This window comes from Perca flavescens, chromosome 16 (genome assembly GCF_004354835.1).
Source record: "Perca flavescens isolate YP-PL-M2 chromosome 16, PFLA_1.0, whole genome shotgun sequence".
Classification (NCBI taxonomy): Eukaryota; Metazoa; Chordata; class Actinopteri; order Perciformes; family Percidae; genus Perca; species Perca flavescens.
Window position 1 is genome coordinate 16,600,459 of NC_041346.1, and position 20,774 is coordinate 16,621,232.

Below are 20,774 nucleotides of genomic sequence, written 5' to 3' on the forward strand. Positions count from 1 at the left end.
TTACTGTCATAAATTGTCTCCTCTGACTGTTAAGAGCCACACAAGCCTTCTGGTTGACCTCTGACTGTGGTTTGTGCAATTAGCAGAATCAATGCCAGACATATGATTCAAACAGATATAAAGTCATTTGCAGCTTCTAGAAATTTATGCAGAGGTAAAAGAGATAAAACTGCAAAGAACAAAGCATGCAAGTCCAAGGCAGGAATCATAAAATCATTTAACAGCGGTGCACATATTCAAGGCCTACATTAGTGCACATTAACCACAGAGTTAGTGATAAGTCACATAGGGAATGACTGACAGTGCAACAAGTTATCATCTGTGGTTTAAGCATTTATTAACCATGTCCAAAAAATACGTAATTTTCCTCAGTAAGAGCAGATATGACTAGAAGTTGAATGGGCAATAAAATAAACCACTTATATTTTCAGCAGAAACAACAGTGATCCACCAGAGGGAAGCAAAGAGACTAAAACAGTGTTCTGTTTAATTCACAACCCTTCTTCCCTGAGATGTTTTTATTCATTAACACTTAAAACAACATACCGTATATGTGCATATATTTAAATGACAGCACTCGTGGACTTTGAGCAGAGAACGGCTTATGTAGAATGAATACAGTACCATACTTCCATCTTGTACTTACTAACCCACATCTGTTATTTATTACAGGTAAGTAAGAGGCATTTTGTGATCTCTGTTTGCTCCTATTATGCTTACAATCACAAAAAGCAACAGTAAAGATAAGGAAGAAAACTCATAGTTAACACTGGAAGACCTACAACTTTGCAGGCGGTCGTATGGGGTAAATGTGGAGCAAATAGATGTGTAAATATTTATGCACAATATTTATGTGTTTTGAGTGTAACATGTAAACCAAAATTAAAGATTATATCCTGAAAAAGGTTTACACCCGATCTGGCTGTACATTCATGAAATATTTGTAAGAGTTTTAGACAGGCACATACAAAATATATCTTATGTCATGGAGGAGTTCAGTAGCCATACACGACATACATACAGTAATAATTATACAGTATAGAAAGGCCTCTTGGTTTTATTTTATAGGGTTGTGGGAAACAGTTAATGTGGTCTAAACTACATTTCTGTAAAATCCTGTCACCTAAATATAAATTATCCAAGAACATTTGGGGCCAGTCGAGTTTCTTTAACCGTAAAAACCATGAAGGAAAACAGCCACACACAGGAGGATGATGGCGTTGGCGTTGACAACGTTCCTCCATAAAGGCTTCTCAGTGGTGTCTGTCAGCTGCTTCTGCAGCTCCGCCTGCTCCTCTGGACTCAACTTCGGGGCTGTTTGCTTCTCCAGGCCGCAGAAGGACATCACCACCTTCTTGCACAAGCCTGGTTCCTCCTCGGGCTCTGTGATGGATGAGACAAAGGCGATGAAGAAAATCTGCTTGTCTGTCTGCATATGTTTATTTTGTACATCTGCTGCTTACCTTCTATGTCCATATTGTTGGACTCTTGGTTATCAATCCAGTCATCCTGTTCAAGGTCCACCCTCTCCTCGGTACAGTTCCTTAGGCTCCAGCACAGTCGATACAACTAGAGCAACAGAGCAACAGAGCAACACGACACGTGGGTTGAAACAAATTATCTGTACAGTTTGTTATTGCATTGTCCTTCAGTAGTGTTTGGGAGATGAATTTTTTTATCCAGCCTTATCTCACTGCTGTCACGTACATGCTTGTCGTCAATGGGTTTGGTCACGAGTGAGAGTCCCACGATGATGATACAGGAGATAACAAACAGGATAATGGAGAAGTAGAGGTAGTGGACTCCACATATGATGGTGGGACAGTTACTGGGGTTAACGCAGCTGCCTGTCCCATAAGCAAATTCAGCAATCATCCTGGACAGGCCGATTAACAGGCCAATTGTGAGGCCATAAAACGCACCCTGAGGAAAGAAAAGGGTATAGGACAAGCTGTGATTAAACTGCTTTATGGTCAGAAGAAACCACATTACAGAAGAAGCAGTAAAAAGAAAGGTGTTGCCAAATACCTTTGACCAGTTACAGTAAGATCATTAAAATGGACTGCATTTTACCACACACAAAAGCCTTTTTACCCATGCTAGAGGCATGGCAACATCTGTTGGCCCACCACTTTGGTCCAGACTGAACTATCTCAATATCTATTGGATGGAGTGTCATGGCATTTGGTAGACATTCATGGTGCCCACAGCAGGAATCCAAATGTCTTTGGTGATCCCCTGAATTTGCCACCGTGAGATTCACATTTTTGGTTTTGAGTGAAAAGTCTATTGGATGCCGAGAGATTTGCTGCTCACATTCATGTCCCCCTCAAGATGAATTGTAATCAAAATTTAAAGTTGTCCAATACTTTGGTTTCCATCACCCTGAGCTGTACTTTGTATTGTGTGCTAATTGTCAAGCATTAGCATGCTAAAAACGCTAAACTAAAATTGTTGGTTAACATAGCAAACATTTTACCTGCTTGCAGTAACATCAGCATGTTAAGTTTGTCCTTGTGAGCATGTTAACGTGCTAACATTAGCAAATAGCCCAAAGAACTGCTGTACCTAAAGCCCTGTTTCCACCAAACAGTCCGGTTCAGTTCAGTTTAGTTTGTTACACATTAGAATGGTTATGTTTGATGAAGAGTAAATACAGCAAAAACTGTATCAAGCAGTGAGGAAAAAAGGTTTTCAGCTCGTTTATATGTCCACAGCTCTTACCATCCAGTAACAACCTCTCCTACATTTAAGAGTGCTGTCTGCAGTGGAAATGCAAAACAGATCTAGTGTTAAGGTACATGTCCATACAGGTTACAGTTCTAAAGGTACTATGCCGAAAGTGTTTGATGGAAACGTGGCTTAAGTACACCCTGAGAGAGCTGCTAGCATGCCTGCAGACAGGCAGTAGATTGCACTTGACTGAAACATTGAAATTAACTGACTTGAAATGTGTAAATAAAGAAATGATTCAAGTGGAAACTTACAGTCTCATTGACACGTTTGCAGAAGATGGCAAGCATGAAGACAGCTGCAACAGGTGGTGTGAGGTAGCTGGTGATGGACTGGATGTAGTCAAAGAGCTGACCACTCTGGGCTGACTGCACCACGGGGATCCATGCTATGCTCACACCAATCAGGCCCAAGATAAACACTCTATATATAATCAAAGATAGTGGCATTAAGGCGGGTAGGAATTATCTCATCATCAGAAATCATATTAAACTGAACCCCCAACGTGTTTTACCTGCCAGCAATCATGAGCTCCCTTTCAGTGGCTGAGCGGCGGATCTTAGTGTAGATGTCCATTGTGAAGAGAGTACTGGCACTGTTGAAGATGGAGGTAAGAGAGCTCATCAGAGAGGCCATCATCACCGACAGCATAAGACCTCGCAGACCTGAAACAGATAGAATAACAGATTAAAATGGGGTAAGATAACTTGACAAAAAAGGCTGCAGTTTGCATTCTCAGCTCACAAGACAAAGGTCTTTAGCCACCCACCATTGGGCATGAGATCCACCACCAGTTTGGGATAAGCGATGTTAGTGCAGCCCACACTGGCACCACAGTATTTTAAACATGCATCTGGATCCACACATGCCACCTCATCTAGAATGACATGAATAAGATCAGCAGGATGTTAAGAAAATATTGAATCCACCTTTATGTCTGTGGTAAATTGTGCATGAGCTACAATAATACTTTCAGCCAGTGAGCTTGCTTAAGCTTAAGCCAGTCACATTACAAAGTTAGCACAACACACTCACCAGCATAGAGGATCCTGCTGATCATACCGGGGAAAACCATGAGGAACATGGGCAGCAGCTTCAGGTAGCCACACAAGATGCAGCCTGCCTTAACGTGGGATAAATTCTTGGCTGAGAGGCAGCGCTGGACAATCACCTACAGTAACAAATTGAAAAAGATTAGTAGTGCCATGATACAATCAGTAAACATGATGGATAAATGGATCTAAAAAAGGTTATTGCAGACTTTAAACTTTTCTCTCTATTTTGGGTTCAACTCAAAATATTTGCTTATTGAAGTATTCTTCTCTGTTAACTGAGCAGGGATCAAGGCTGACTATAATGTGTTTATCTCTGTGCAGGATATCAACATTTCAATTAGCATCTTTGCTGAGATCCAGCAATAGTCTGCCTGTTAATCTTATCTCAGTCTCTGGGAGTGCATTAAGGTCTAACTAAAAGCATGTCTCTCCTCGTACAGCAGGCCACCTAACGTTGCTTGAGCAGGTCTGGCGAAAACAGGCAAGATAAAGGCTCATAAATGTGTGTGCAAATATGTGGAATCAAATGAACCAGTCTGTGTGTGTGTGTGTGTGTGTGTGTGTGTGTGTGTGTTTGCTTATAACCATGGATTGTGGTCATGCAAATGCAGTGTTGCACATTTGCTGGACTGACCTGATCAGTGCACCAATACCACATGGCCTGAATGGTGAGTCCAAACACAAGGCCAGGCCATGGCAGGTCTCCTGTAATCGCATTCCTAAAAATATGGAAGGAGTCAGCCCGAGGCTCGTAGCAGCTTGCACTGATGTTAGTCGTCATAGAAGGGACGGCCTTCATGTATTTCTCCTGGAAGCTTTCATAACCTCCCACCTCATTGAAAGCTGAGGACGTGTGAAAGTTAGACTTAACTTACAATCATTTTTTACTTTTTGATGTCACAAGCAGGATTTGTTTTGTCACAATAAATAATAGAAACGAGTACAAGGATAAAAAAGTGGTATATTACCAAAGCCCATAAGGATGAATGATCCAACAACCATGATGATGGTCTGTAAAGTGTCCGTGTAGATCACTGCAGCCAATCCACCTAAGATACAATTTGTGATGTTAACAATCTATGCTTTTTTTCATTTTATTGCCATTAATGTACACAACTTTAGAGTCTTTGTAAAGCTCAAGTTCAGATGTGTACAAAACAGCAACAGAAGGCCATTTCCTGGTCCGTGGTTAATTAACCACAATAACACACCACAGATAAACTAGACAGGAGAGAGTGTGCATGTGTGTGTCCACATCTCTATATATGGTCTTGAGAAGACTTTACCCCCAGTTGTCGTGCCATTCTGTAAGGTAGATAACACTTCTGGCTTTAGTTTATGAGCGAGTTCGATAGAAAAGGAAGTGAATGCATCCTAAGGGGACAGACCTGTGACAGTGTACAGTGCAGTAATCAATAGCAGCATGACAACAGCAAGGTAGATATTCAACCCAAGAGCCTGGTTGATAAAAATGGCGCCAGAGAACATGTCTGCCTGAGTGGAGAGGAGACAAGAAAACACATCATATCAATCAATAACGTACAATACTAGTACAATGTTGACATAGAGGATATCACTGACGGTTGAGGTGTAATGACTTACTGATATCTTGGTGAAAACATACAGAGCAAGGGACAGCACTGAGAGATAGATGCGAATACGCTGTCCTCCAAACCTCTTCTTCAGGTACTCAGGCATGGTGACCACCTAAACATCCATAATAAATTAGATTTTTATTTGTGTTTGTTTCACTTACTTTTCTCTTCTAATATTGCTGTTTTATGACCCCCCTCCGAGGTGTTTCTATGTCCAACATGTGGCCTGTTCTGTTTACCCCAGCTTTAATGTAGATGGGCACAAACAGCCATGCCAGAATGACGACCACTACAAGAGCCTGAAACAGACAAAAATACACAACCAATAAAAAAAATCAATGCCACCATTTACTCAAAATGTTCCAATGAAATTGACTTCAGCTGGTCTTCTGTTTCCTTCCATCCATGGGTGCATTATGAGACAATGGGCCCCTGGGCATACAAAAGGCCCCATCATCTTTCCTGCATATGATCAACACACAGACTTTGTGATGCTTTTTCCTCCCTTTGTTGTTGTTTTGTGTCTCTTTGTAGTTGTTTTGCATCTTTTTGTGGCTTTCTGTCTCATGATGGTAATTTTATGTGTGGTCATTGCATGTCTTTTTGTTTCTCTTTGTGGTCATTTTGTGTCTCTTTATGTCTCTGTGTGGTCACTTTGTGTCTCTTTATGTCTCTTTGTGGTCACTTTGTGGTCAGTTTGTGTGTCTTTGTAAGCATTTTGTCTCTGTGTGGTCATTTTGTGTCTCTTTATGTTTTTTTTGTTTCTTTGTGGTCATTTTTTGTCTCTTTGTGGTCATTTTGCATATTTTTTTAGTTATTTGGTGTCACTTTGCAGTTGCTTTGCACCTCCTTGTAATCATTTTATGTTTCTTTGTGGTCATTTTGTCTCTTCATGTCGGTATGTGTCTCTTTGTAGGACATTTTGCAGATGAAGGCCACGGGAGCCCTTACACTCTGGGGCCCTGGGCCTGTGCCTGGTAGGGCCATAATTTACACTTATCAGCTCACCTGACAGAGATAACTGATAATATATGTCACAGGTTAGAGATACATTTGCATGAGAAGTCATAATGGTATAATTGGCACATCAGACACGATTACTCACGTTCCATTCAAATCCACCGATGGCTATTCCTGCAGCTGCACCAGTCCCAGCGATTCCTACAAAGTGGCCACTGCCAATGTTGCTGGCAAACAGTGATGCTCCAATCTGTGAAGTGCATAGAGTAGTTATATTTTAAATAATATGCATAATTTCTAAGATTCTCAGCTGACGTTGCTTTTATGGTCCCACAGTCAGTATTAATAGTGATAGATGATTCACACAACTGATTACTCTAATAAAACCTGCTTAAACACATTGCATCCTATTTTATACTACTAATTACCACTAAACAATAAAAATCTGTTATCAGTATCAGGAGATACCCACCGGCCACCACACCATACTCCTCCCTGCAAGGAAAAAGCCACCGACTGTGGCTCGGTTGGTGCGGATCATAGCCTGCAACAGGAGAAGGGCACATTTTAGAAAACCCATAAATACATGTGTGAAAAACAGCAACATACTCTGTATTTCAACAGTCACCTCATAACAAATATGAAGTCTCTTCAAAATATCAAAATAAAAAGATGATTACATATCATTTTTATAAGCTGCTATAAGAGTGATAAAGAGTGAAAGAACATTACTCATACATTTAGTAAGTGCAATCTGATCTGCAATAAAATAATTGTAAACCAAATTGTTGAGTAAGAGGCCGTGATTGAACAATATGAGTCTACTCCATTATGTAAACTTAGCACAAAAAGTAAGGAAATTTGTGTTTGGTAAATTATTTCTCTGTGGCAATAATGCTTTTTGGCAATAAATCTTATACCGTTGGAAAGTCCGTTTAGTTCCCTTTCAAATGGTGCCCCATTTGTAAGGAACATGCATTTGTGGGATGAGCAGAAGCGCTGAGTATGCGGGTTGCACCCATGAAAAATTTGCCAAATCTTCTCTGCCAATGCCATGTGTTTGGTGGGTTGGATGATTGAAGTTTGAAGAAACAATACATATTGGCAATTGAACAATTTATTAATTTCACAAACAGGAGCCTCAGTAGCGTGTGGCAGAACCATACACAGCCACAACAGCCTGTCACCTCCTCCTCATGCTGGTCACCAGCCTAGTCACACACTGCTGTGGGATGGCATCCCATTCTTCAACCAGCATTTGTCGCAAGTCAGCCAATGTGGTTGTGTTGGTCACTCTGGCACGAACAGCACGCCCAAGCTGATCCCACAAGTGTTAATGGGGTTGAGGTCAGAACTTCTGGTTGAAGAATGGGATGCCATCCTACAGCAGTGTGTGACCAGGCTGATGACCAGCATGACGAGGAGGTTCCAGGCTGTTGTGGCTGGGTATGGTTCTTCCACATGCTAATGAGGCTCCTGTTTGTGAAATTAAAGGAATATTTCACCGTTGGAAGGATGAATATATCTTTAAATTGGGTCCCCTATGTAGTAGAAATGTGATTTTGTTTTAGAAATTGGTGGCTTCTAGGCCGAGAAAAAACAGAAAATGTGTTTTGGCTCATGTGGATGAAAGACACCAAATCCATGAATGCACTTGCTTCGCTGCTTTAGCATCTACTCCCAAGCCACGCCTACCGTTAACAGACAGACAGACAGTGAGACAGTCAACTCAAGTGTGTTTTATTGTCATTTCAAACATATACACGAAACGTTTCACCGTGGCTCAAGTGGTTACACAATTAAAATATATAAAAACGACATTATATATAAACGACATACGAAACACACATTAGTGTGCACACATTATATGCTCCGTAAAGTTCAGCTAACACATAGCTACTAGCATTAGTGCTTGGTGGGCTGTAAATACCGAGTATAAACGCAGCCATAAATTTGCGTGGAATGTAGAATGGTCAGCAATGTTTCCACAACAACAAAAACACAGCAGTCTCTGAACTCGGGTTGGGAGTTTCATTGAAGTTGGATGTAGTCCAGTTTGTTGTCTAATGAGCGGACACTTGCAAGCAGGATTGATGGAACAGGTGGCTGGCTAGTGTTAGCTTTCCACCGGCACACTCGTTCAACGCTCCCCACTGATGATGTCCCTTTGCCGGCCAAAGGCATCGAGCAACACTGCTGGTCTCCATAGCAAGCTGGCGTAGTGTGTCGAGTATTCCGTCTGTAATAAAGTGTCCTGCATATTCTCCGATCTGTACCAATGTATCCTGGTGGTACACGTGTGCGGTAGTTTGAATGCACATAATTATTGTTCTAAAATCGGAGTTCAATTCGGGATCAATAAATCTATCTATCTATATATCTATCTAAAGGTTTTCTGCTGAGAAGCTAGTTAGCGAAGATTCAAGATGCTTGTTTTGCTTCGGAAATCTTTGGAGAAAGACGACAGTCCAACCCCCTATGGGCGGGTTGATAACATGCGGAAGTAGCTCTTGCTACTGGCTGTAGCCCATTGCCTCTGGGCAAAAAATCTTCCGATGACGCAAAAAATCGTCGCTTTACATCATCGGAAATTTTTTTCCAGACCCACAATACAGAGATCTCTCGTCTCAGGGGGACATGAGGGAGGGAAGCACGGTCATTCAAAAATACTACCGTGTTTCTGCTGATACAAAGCTTAATGCTAAATCAGTGAAGTATCCCTTTAATAAATTGTTCAATTGCCAATTAGTCTTGTTTCTTCAAACTTCAATCATCCAATCCACCAAACGCCAAACGAGTCAATGGCAGAATAAGCTGTTTGGCATTGGCAGAGAAGATTTGGCAAATTTTTCATGGGCGCAACCCACATACTCAGTGCTTCTGCTCATCCCACAAATGCATGTTCCTTACAAATGGGGCACCATTTGAAAGGGAGCTAAACAGGCTTTCCAACGGTATATGATTTATTGCCAAAAAGCATTGTTACCACAGAGAAATAATCTACCAAACACAAATTTCCTTACTTGTTGTGCTAAGTTTATAATTTATTCTACTAAGTACTGCTGTAAAGGTGCTAAAACAACAAGGCTTTTGTTGAAGTAAAAGTGAGATGTCTCTTATATCAGTATCATCTTGAATTCTCCAGCATCTAAAAAGATAAAAATCATTATATTTTCCCTTAGCAAACTGAAAAACTGAACAACTCACCCATACTCCGACAGCCAAGACAACCAAAAAGTAAATCACAATAACGGAGATATCTGCTGCGTTGTTAACAGCCATGGAGGTCGTGCCATTTCTTGCATTGCTCCTTCTCCAGGAGAATCCAAAATAATCCTGAGACATTTTGCTGAGTGTGACCAGAGAGCAGAACTGTTGCTTCAGTCAAAGAGTCGCTCCTATTTGACTGAAGCACCTGTACAGACACTTATGTCCCTTTGGCTGAGGTGTGTGTGTGTGTATGTGTGTGTGTGTGTGTGTGTGTGTGTGTGTGTGTGTGTGTGTATGTGTGTGTGTGTGAAAGATTGGGGGCTGGGAGGGAGAGAGTGTGTTCATCTAATACATTACCAGATATTGTAATTAGTTGAAAGTGTATCTGGATGAACAAATAAACCTTGCTGATACATGATTTTGTTTGTGCAAATGAATGTGTTCAAATTTGTAACCTTTCAGCAAATCTTTTTTTTTTTGTTAATGATCAAGCCACAAGGAAATACCAGCTAGTGGTTCTTCCGATACTGCGGCTAAATTCAGCTTAATTCAATTCAAACCCTAACCCTAACTCTTTCCAAAACTAAAGCAGTTTATTTTAATTGAAAAAGAAAGAAAAGAAAATTATATTTCTGTAGATTAAACCATTCAAACTGTATATAGTTAAAATGTACTCCACCTCGTCAGTGCTAACATTAAAATGCTGCTTATGTGTAAAAGCATTAATAATAACATTCCAATAATATGATATATATAATAATATAACTCTCTGAAAGGGACCATTCTGCCCAACAAGTACTTTTACTTATTATTATTACTTATTAATTTAAGTACATTTTGCTGTTATTACATGTTTTACTTAAGTGAAAAAAATTTAGGACTTTTACTTTACACTGTGGTATTGGTACTTTTACTTAAGTAAAAGATATGAGCACATTTTCCATCACTGCTGCCAGCTGATAGAAATAAGGCGATAGATTACTGAATGTTGACCCATAAGAGATCTGTTACAGTACATAGTCCTCTCACTGCCCCCTCACACTGACTTTGACACCTTTGTCAATAAGTAAAACAGGACTATCTGACAAGTAAATGTACAGCTGTTGATTACACATTTCACTGATATTTTCAGTGTCGGAGGACATTTTTGTCCATTTGTGTTTACACAATAGCAGAATAATCCAGAGAGAGGCACAACTGACTAACTTTAAATATTATTATGAAATGTATGTATTTTAATCAAAGCGAGGCCTTCATTTTTTGATCTCTAAATAGCTTGGAGGAAATATAAGGAAATTCTTTCTCATTTACTGTAAGTCTAGTACAAATAACCCCGACTACACTCCACCCACAGAGAACACTTAATGTTCTCCTTCATACTTAAAGAGATGATTGTTTATTTGTGTGTTAATTATTAGTCTAACGGCCAATGTTTGAAGGAGGGCACAGCAGATACTGAAAAATAGATGATCATCAGTTGCAACACTAAAAATGTATGATTATGAAAAAAAAGAATAAAACATCAATGTACACAAATACAAAAATAGTACTATGAGCAGCCGCTAGGTGTCTCTACAGCACAGTGAAACTAGTATTCAGGTGACTATGAGCTCCTACAGATATTTAAGGGTACACAACATGTATTTAATCATGTAAGTTATAGTTACTTTGCAGATTTAAAATAACAATACAAAATATAATCAACAAATTAATTCTGATGCATTATTATGGATTAATTAATAATACAATGTATATTCTGAAATGGACCAGTCTGCATAATGAGTACTTTTACTTTTGATATTTTAAGTCTAAGGGCCCTGACACACCAACCCGATAATCGACCGTTGGACAGTCTGGCGAGGTCAGTGACTCAAGTCTGTTCGGTGTGTTCCGTGCCATTGTCCGTCGGAGGAGCTGTCGGCTTTCATCTTGGCCGACCTGACCTGCTGTGTCGGAAGGCGGGCAGTCGGTCTCACTTATTTTGTTATTTCCGGGTTAGCACTCCACTAATCAGATATACTAACCCGGAAATAACGAGCAGGATGAGTGACGAACGGCTCTCAAAATCTAACGAAAATGTTTTAAACTGACCTTTGTCAATCTGAAATGAAGACAGATTCAGCAACTGCATGGCCTATTTCTTGCTTAAATGTTTTCAGAAACATGTTTCAGTGAACGATTTTCATAAAATACGAGATTGTATTTCAAACACTGCCGTTACTATTTGCTGGAGAAGCAAGACCCACGTGATGCGTTCGTCATTTACGGTTTTAATTTTTTGTATTACGTCTCGTGCATGCGCAGAACGTACGCTCAAGATGGCGTCGCTTTGGTGTGTTCCGAGGCACTTTTTGGACCTCATGCAGCAGACTGATCAGTCCGACTGGCTTTCCTGCCGAGGGTCAGCCCTCGGGTTGGTGTGTCAGGGGCTTAATGTTGTATTTTTACTTATGTAAAATTTTTATATTCTTTATTTTGAAAAACTAAATATTCAGATGAACAGAACAGCCACCTTTATATACTTATATACTATTACATTTTTACTAGTTTAGCAAAGTCAACAACAAAAAAAAACAACACTTTATGATATGAGAGTGATGTCAGTATTTTACTTTTTGTTTAATTTGTTCAAATTGAGGTTTTAAGGTGTGTAGCAGTAATGTAATGACAGAAAGTAATGAAATGTCCACTGAGCGCTACCAAACACAGACACATCACCTGTAACAAATCGCATGAGTAAAGGTAAAAGACCCATTTAGGTTTTAACCCAGCTATAGCTGTGTACTGTATACATAGGCTAAGCAACAATGACCTTTTAGTAAGTGCATCTTACCCTAATTATAGCCTAATGTAATTAAGAGAGTAATTAAGTAATTAAATCCTGCAATTAAATGGCCTTGAGCACTAATCACCTAAACACCCGCCTAGTCTGCACTCAGTAAGCAGCAATTGGTTTATTTAAGGCTGTTTTGATTACTTTCTTTATAATGTTGACATCCATGTCCAAGGTTATAGTGCTCTGTCACAGCTGATGCTGTGGGGAAAGCGCAGATGAGAAAAATATGATATTAAAAATGGTCCGTTTGTCAATGCGCTGGCATTAAGGAACATGATTGGTAAATACCCTCAAAATAAAATAGTGTAAGTTTGTATTGGAACAGTACATCCAATACAGTGCTGTAGAATTATAATCATTATGAACTGCAAAAAATAAAGTGCATTATTCCCAGATCAGAAGGGGGGCAGGGCTATCAAAATTATACACCCTGATGGTGTAGAAAGGTAAAGATGTAAGGGAGTAATCAGACTGGTAGTGTAACAAATGGCTGCTTGAAATCTCTAAATGGGGACAATCAATATGCACTTGAATGAGAATCAATCACTGGAATGAGGCCAGTTCTGTGTGGGGATTAAGACTTGCTCACACTCGCTGATTTCAGTGTTGATTTTAAACCTGGGAGGAGCCTTTGGACTTTTAACGTCTTCAGACAGGTCAACATTTCCTCAGAATTATTTGATTGTGTGGCCCAGTCTATTTCAATGTTCAACAAGCCTGAAATCTGATCATAACCCTGGCAAGAGCTGGTGTTTAAAACACAAACACTGCAGAGCCGATCACATCCCAGGGTAGCAAGCCCACAAACACTGCTGATTAGTGCAACAAATTGATCTCTTGCAGGAGTTCAATCCCCATAGTGGTCTACATTGTGTGGGAAAATACTTACGTTATCTTTGGCAAACAGCAGTGTTTGAGGGTCCTGTGGTAAATGTAACAGCTTGGTTTGGGGTCTGTTACTTTTTAAATAAATCTAAATTCCCAGCCACACCAACAGAGAGAAAGACACAAAATGTAGAAAAATAGTATTTTATTATTTTAAAAGCTAATTACATCTCAAAACCCAGGGAGACAATAAAACCATTGATTGTCCAATGTTCTGTCCCAGGGTGAAAGCTCTGTGTTTCCCCTGTCGCCGTTACAGAATATCTTGCTTCAGCGGGGGTTTGATTAGTCTATTCCAATCCAGAGATCCGGGACCAGGAATTCCATGGTGCCGTTCTGCTTCGGACAGTGGAGAAATTGTAAAAATCAATGTGCAGCCTGCTCGTAGCCCGGCAACTCTGAAACAGTCTCAGGTGACTAGAGTGACAACTCTCCTTTCGTACACTTCATGTGGGCCCATCAACAATACTGCCGTCCCCTCTGCTCTGCCGTCAGCTGCTGGATCTGGCACCTTCACAGAAATGAACAACTACTAAAAACGACTCCTTTAGCTCAAATGCTAAAAACATACACACGCATCAGTGCGGGAGAAAAGGACCACTTCCCTTTAGTCTGAGTTTTGTGAGCGTTGACACTGCAGAGTCTGGGAATCGGCTCCACCAGGGCACAGGAGATTCAGTCAGCAGCAACACCGAGGAAAAAGAAGAGCAGTAAACCAGTCCGCTGCAGCACACAGCACGTCCATCCGTCCAGAGCGTTGTCTCCCCCCCTAGTCCGCTACGGCACACAACACTTCCGTCCAGAGCATTGTTCCCCCTGGTAAGGGGTCTAGCCTCCTTTTATTGGGAGTGGTCTGATCAGCTGGCCAATTAGATCGCTGATGTGAATGGGGTTCTACAGGTGTGTCAATTATGGTGCGTTCTTTTTGTCTTGTAATCGCGACTAGTAGCTCGAGTGTGACGTCACATCCGTGTCGAAAAACGAGAAACGAACTCGGGGTCCTCTAAATTCAGACGATTTGAGTAGTCGTATATACGACCTCGGTGGCGTTCTTTTTGCAACTTCTGGTTCGTAACTCCTGAAAACGACTTGTAAATCGACTTCGGTGGACAAAAAGAATGTAACATAATGGTGGTAAAGAGGAAGGAGTTTGGTGTTTCACACGGGGGTCCGACTTCAGGCTCCATGCTAGCAGCAAACTACATATAGCCACGTATAGCCACGCTTTCCAAAAAACAATTCTTCATCTTGTTTAACACACAACTTTAATGAAACCTAGATTTTTTTAATGGTATATGTTTTTTTTTTGACTCTCAAGTAGTTATAGTCTTATAGTAGAACATTAAGAAGACCACCCCCCCTCACCCCCCCCGTCCCGAATTTTACCCATTCTCATCTGGTCACCCTACAGTAGCCTAACGTTAACGTTAATCAAAATGTAATTTTCATTTATCAAACTGTGAAATATATTTGTGTAATATGTCAATAACTAACTAAGTAACCTAACCAAGGTGCTGGAAAGGAGGGTTCAGCCGATAGTCGAACCTCAGATTGAAGAGGAACAATGTGGATTCCGTCCTGGTCTTGGAACAATGGACCAGATCTTCACTCTCGCAAGGATCCTGGAGGGAGCCTGGGAGTATGCCCATCCGGTCTACGTGTGTTTCGTGGATTTGGAGAAGGCGTATGACTACTGTATGATACTGTATGAGGTGCTTCTCAGGGCCATCCAATCTCTGTACGACCAAAGTGAGAGCTGTGTCCGGGTTCCGGGTTCTCAGCAGTAAGTCGGACTCGTTTCAGGTGAGGGTTGGCCTCCGCCAGGGCTGTGCTTTGTCACCAATCCTATTTGTAATATTTATGGACAGGATATCAAGGCGTAGTCGGGGTGGGGAGGGGTTGCAGTTCCGTGGGCTGGGGATCTCATTGCTGCTCTTTGCAGATGATGTGGTCCTGATGGCATAATCGGCTTGTGACCTTCAGCACTCACTGGATCGGTTTGCAGCCGAGTGTGAAGCGGCTGGGATGAGGATCAGCACCTCTAAATCTGAGGCCATGGTTCTCAGCAGGAAACCGATGGAGTGCCTACTCCAGGTAGGGAATGAGTCCTTACCCCAAGTGAAGGAGTTCAACCTTGGGGTCTTGTTCACCAGTGAGGGGACAATGGAGTGGGAGATTGGTCGGAGAATCGTTGCAGCGCGTGCGGTATTACATTCAATTTATTGCACCGTTTCTAACAGCTGAGCCAGAAGGCAAAGCTCTCAATCTACCAGTCAGTTTTTGTTCCTACCCTCACCTATGGTCATGAAGGCTGGGTCATGCCCGAAAGAACGAGATCCAGGGTACAAGCGGCAGAAATAGGTTTCCTCAGGAGAGTGGCTGGCGTCTCCCTTAGAGATAGGGTGAGAAGCTCAGTCATCCGTGAGGAGCTCGGAGTAGAGCCGCTGCTCCTTTGCATCGAAAGGAGCCAGTTGAGGTGGTTCGGGCATCTGGTAAGGATGCCCCCTGGGCGCCTCCTTAGGGAGGTGTTCCAGGCACGTCCAGCTGGGAGGAGGCCTCGGGGAAGACCCAGGACTAGGTGGAGGGATTATATCTCCAACCTGGCCTGGGAACGCCTCGGGATCCCCTAGTCACCAGTCACTGTTAAAAGTGTGGCAGCCAAGAACACTGGGCATCAGGTTGTAGAATGAGAAATGCCTCAGCCAGTACAAACAAGATTGAAATTCTGATTCATCCTGCCGAAAACACAGACAACGTGGATCTGTTCAGCTTAAGAGCACCACTCACTGGTAAACAGTGACAAACAGCCAAGCTAGTAGGGAAGAGATGCCTAGTGCGAGCTTCCCTAGGGGGAGTTGACACTTCAATACTGTGGGACACCGGTTCACAGGTATCAATAGTGGGAACGAACTGGAAAAGAGAATACTTGCCAGATGTTAAGGTGAGACCAGTGGAGGAGCTGCTTGAGGAGGGAGCATTGGAGCTATCAGCTGCAAACGGAACAGACATTCCGTATGATGGATGGATGGAAATTGAATTCACCTTGTCTAAGAATGCTGTGGCTGGGATGAGTGACAAACCTGTCGTGGTCCCAATCCTGGTTGCCAGCAGTGACATTGAACGCCCCATCATTCAGTTTAATGTGATTGAAGAACTAGCCTTGACAAACGACAGCTGTGAAGACTGTACTCCTTCTGGCCACATGGTGGAAAGGCTGTGCTCAGCACTGGAGGTAGGGCGCAAAACGGCGAGAGCTGTCTTGTCTGTTTTAAAGGACCGAAAGCTTGAGAACCAACCCCACATAACCAGAGTTGGCAGACAGCCAGTGACCATCCCGAAAAACAAAGTGGTAGCAGTGCCATGCGGCCGACTAAATAAGAGAGTGTTGAGTGCGTCACATGTAGTGTTGGAGCCAAACCATGAAACACCATGGCCAACAGGCCTAGTCATCAGAGAGCAGTTAATTCAGCTCCCTTCAGAAGATAACAGTAAAATAGAGGTTACCGTTGAAAACATGACTGACAATGACATCATGCTGTGTAGTCGCACAACACTCGGATGGTTGCACAATGTTGATGCTATCTACCCATTGCAGACAAAGTCCACATGTGTTCAGAGGCCTGAGACACCAGACAGCGGTGTCACCTCACTTGCACAGCAATTAAGCCAGATGCCACAAGCGGAGCCTTGGGACCCACCTGTGGACCTGAGCCACCTGTCAGATGACCAACGGCAACAGGTACAACAAATGCTCAGAGAGGAATGTGATGTTTTTGCAAAGGATGATTGGGACACTGGGTGTATCAAAGATTTGCAAATGGACATACAATTGAAAGACAATGTGCCTGTGCAAAGGACATACAATGCAATCCTTAAACACCTCTATCAAGAAGTGAAAACTCACATACAGGACTTAGTCAGTCGAGGCTGGATCCAGAAGTCTTGTTTGTCATTCTTCACCTGTAGTATGCGTCAGAAAGAAAGATGGAAGTCTACGCTTGTGCATAGACTACAGATTGCTGAACGGGAAAACGCAGCCGGATCGTCATCCAATCCCGAGGATACAGGAGATCCTGGAAAACCTGGGGGGCAACTCCTGGTTCACGGTGTTGGACCAGGGCAAGGCTGTTTAGCTCCAGCTTTGAACAACACATCCAAAATGTGAGACAGGTACTGTGACGGCAAAGAGAGTGTGGTATCAAACTGAGGCCAAAAAAATGTGAATTTTTAAAAGTGAGGTCTGTTATGTGGGTCGAGTAGTTTCGGCAGAGGGATACAAGATGAATCCCAAAGAGGGGGAAGCAGTTCAAGCACTGAAGAATGAGACCCCAACCGCTGTGTGAGAGGTGAGAAAGCTGATGGGTTTCCTCAGTTACTATAGATCCTATATACCAGACTTCTCCAGGATAGCCAAACCTCTTTATGAACTGTTAGCAAAGTCTAAACTGTCTGAACAGACGCCAAGCCAAAAGAGGAAGAATGTGAGCCGTAAGTCTGCTCAGTTGCCACCATCTCATCCTGTCCAGTGGACAACGATGCATCAAGGAATACTGAACAGAATGGTGGATCAGCTGACAAATCCACCAGTGATGGCATATCCGGACTTGGAGAAACCCTTTGTACTTCATGTGGATGCCTCAGAAGAGGGCTTAGGTGCAGTTTTCTACCAGTGCCAAGAGGGTGTTCTTAGGGTCATTGCCTGTGGCTCACGGACGTTGTCACCGGCAGAAAAGAATTACAAACTACATTCTGGCAAATTGGAATTCCTGGCGCTAAAATGGGCCATCACAGAGCGTTTTCGTGACTATCTGTTCCATGCACCTGACTTTGTTGTATATAGTGACAATAATCCCCTGACCTATGTCATGAGGTCAGCAAAGCTCAATGCAGCGGGACACCGCTGGGTGGCAGAACTGGCGGATTATAGATTCACATTGAAATACAGACCCGGAACAGCAAACAGAGATGCAGATTTCTTGTCCCGGAGACAAAAGCCCATTGAAGAGATCATGCGAGAGTGTACAGAGGAATGCCCTCAGGAAGCTATAGAATGCATTGGAAAAGCTCTGGAGAGGGATAAAACACAAGATATTGATTGGATCTCTGCTGTCACCTGCAACATTGACGTCTCAGAGCCAATCCAGCCACTTGCAGTAGAAGACATCAGAGTTGCCCAGAGTGCAGACTTAGCCATGAGCAGAGCTATGGCTTTGAAAAGAACACACGCATTCTTGAAACATAAAGACAAGCTGACAGAAAGCGAAACAGTGAGACAACTTCTCTGAGAGTGGCCCCGTCTAAATATTGATGGAGATGGCATCCTCAGAAGAGAGACTGCAAGGAAACAGTTAGTTGTTCCTGAGTCCCTGAAGCCTGTTGTGTACAAGCATCTCCATGGGGAAATGGGACACTTAGGTGCTGATCGAATGGTGGCTCTCGCAAGAGAACGTTTTTTCTGGCCAAAAATGAGGCAGGAAATGGAACACTATGTTACCCAGGTGTGTTGCTGCATGAAAAGGAAAAAAACCTAACAGAATAATCAGGACACCTATCCAAAGCATTGAGACCTCTGCACCCTTTGAGATGATATCCATTGACTACCTACACTTGGACAAGTGTAAAGGGGGTGAGGAGTATATACTTGTAGTTGTTGATCATTTTACCAAATATGCACAGGCCTACGCAACGAAAGACAAATCTGGGAAGACCACGGCCAGAAAACTCTTTGAAGATTTTATTATGCGTTTTGGTTTCCCATCCAAGATACATCACGATCAGGGAAAAGAGTTTGAAAATACTCTCTTTCGCAAGCTACAAGACTACTGCGGTATTCGCCACTCACGCACCTCCCCATATCACCCTCAAGCTAATCCTGCAGAGCGCTTTAACAGAACGCTGCTGGGTATGTTGCGCACGCTTGAAGAGTCTCAGAAGTCAAGATAGAAGGAACACCTAAACAAAGTGGTCCATGCCTATAACTCAACTGTGCATGAAACAACGGGATTCTCTCCATTCTTCCTTCTCTTTGGTCGCGAGCCAACTTTACCAGTCGACTTAATGTTCCCCAGGAAAGGAGGGGAAAGGAACCAGTCACCGACTGGTTATGCAGAGAAGTGGAGAGAAGTCATGCAGGAAGCCTATGCTATTGCGATGCAAAACATGAAGAAAAGTGCAAGGAGAGGACAGAAAAACTACAATCAGCGCACATGGAGTTCTGTTCTGGAGCCAGGTGATCATGTCCTGGTGAGAAACCTCACGCCCAGAGGCGGTACCGGAAAGTTGCGTAGTTATTGGGAAGACATGATACATGTTGTCAAGGGAAGAAAAGGCCCTGATAGTCCAGTATACGTGATTGAACCATTGCAAGGAACAGGGAGGAGACGGGTGTTACATCGTAACCTACTTCTACCATGCCCTTATCTGGTTGAAGAGCCAGAAGGTCACGAACCCAACCTCGAAGAGAAAAACAACGGAAGGAGAGCAAAACGGACAACAAGAAAGGATCATACAGCCAGACATAATACTTACCAAACGGACACAGACAGTTCCAGTGAGGAGGAGTATAATCTGTGGACAGCAGTGAGACATGCTGAGACACCTCTGAATGCAGAAGCAGAAGAGTTCTGCCCGAGAACAGAAACACCCCGAGACAGGCCTGAGAGGGTATTTGTACCGGAGTTGCAGCCTAAAGAGAGGAGCCTATTGAGGAGAGACAGAGCTCAGGGAGGGAGAACGATGTTCCGGCTGTTGAATCAGAGGATGAGCAAAGTGATATCGAGATGTGGAGAAACAGGCCAAGGAGAGCTAGGCAGCCCAGGCGTGTCTACACTTATGACCAGCTAGGCCAGCCAACCTTTCAACAGCTGAAGACCTGCCATGTTGGTGTGAAGACGTCCCCAGGAACTGCCTGTGACTCCTCTACGAGATCATCATTTGTGTATCCTTTTTATCATGGATAGATTTAAAAGACACACAGAGACTTAATCTTATTTGTTAGTTTATATTTAATGCTTATCCATTACAAGTTACAGTTCATGGTAGTGGCTAACACATAATACAGAACAGGGAATCTGGACAGTTATTTAAGTAATAAAGACAGAAATGGGTTATTATCCTAACATATTGGAGTTAAGACAGTAGTGTAATATACAAACAGTAGTTACAGGAACAATAGTTGAGTGTACACTTACGGTATAGATTATTAAATGCGTGGCTTTAGAATATGTAAACACATGAGTTTGGGTGTATATGGTATTTTCCTTGTCCCTTTGTGAAGATTGGAGGGACCACCAATACTTCAGTGGATTATCCACCCTTGGATACTAATGGACTATGGACACGGTCTTGTATTGTTGCCATGAGAGACTTGCTCAAAAAAAAAAATAATTTAAAAAAAAGAGAATACTAAGACAATATGTTATAACCACCCTGTAATGTATGATGTGTGCAAAAATACTTACCGGTTTCCTTACCTTCCACCATGTGTTTGGTTGTGGAGAC

General features: G+C 42.4%; 1 protein-coding gene across 2 annotated transcripts; it reads right to left on the reverse strand.

Annotated features, from left to right (window-relative positions):
- Window positions 1-1,139: 1,139 nt before the first annotated feature.
- On the reverse strand, window positions 1,140-5,495 carry slc5a1 (solute carrier family 5 member 1). Of its 2 annotated transcripts, none has more exons than XM_028601511.1 (11): window positions 5,391-5,495; window positions 5,177-5,282; window positions 4,757-4,837; window positions 4,423-4,631; window positions 3,769-3,904; window positions 3,503-3,610; window positions 3,248-3,398; window positions 2,988-3,156; window positions 1,708-1,923; window positions 1,464-1,569; window positions 1,140-1,383 (listed from the first exon to the last, which is right to left on the reverse strand). In XM_028601511.1, exons 1-11 carry the CDS (start codon window positions 5,484-5,486, stop codon window positions 1,169-1,171), a joined length of 1,593 nt encoding a protein of 530 aa, XP_028457312.1. In that variant the 5' UTR covers window positions 5,487-5,495; the 3' UTR covers window positions 1,140-1,168. The 2 variants fall into 2 exon arrangements, with proteins under 2 accessions (XP_028457312.1, XP_028457311.1); XM_028601510.1 differs by having other exon boundaries at window positions 1,140-1,425.
- Between the last annotated feature and the right edge of the window lie 15,279 nt (window positions 5,496-20,774).

Excerpts from the sequence above, each read along its gene's own strand:
- slc5a1 (XM_028601510.1), bottom strand. The coding sequence starts at position 5,486 with ATGCCTGAGTACCTGAAGAAGAGGTTTGGAGGACAGCGTATTCGCATC. Across the intron at positions 3,157-3,247 it reads GAGCTCATGATTGCTGGCAG|AGTGTTTATCTTGGGCCTGA; the intron begins GTAAAACACGTT and ends GATTATATATAG. Across the intron at positions 1,924-2,987 it reads GCAAACGTGTCAATGAGACT|GGTGCGTTTTATGGCCTCAC; the intron begins GTAAGTTTCCAC and ends TTCTTTCCTCAG.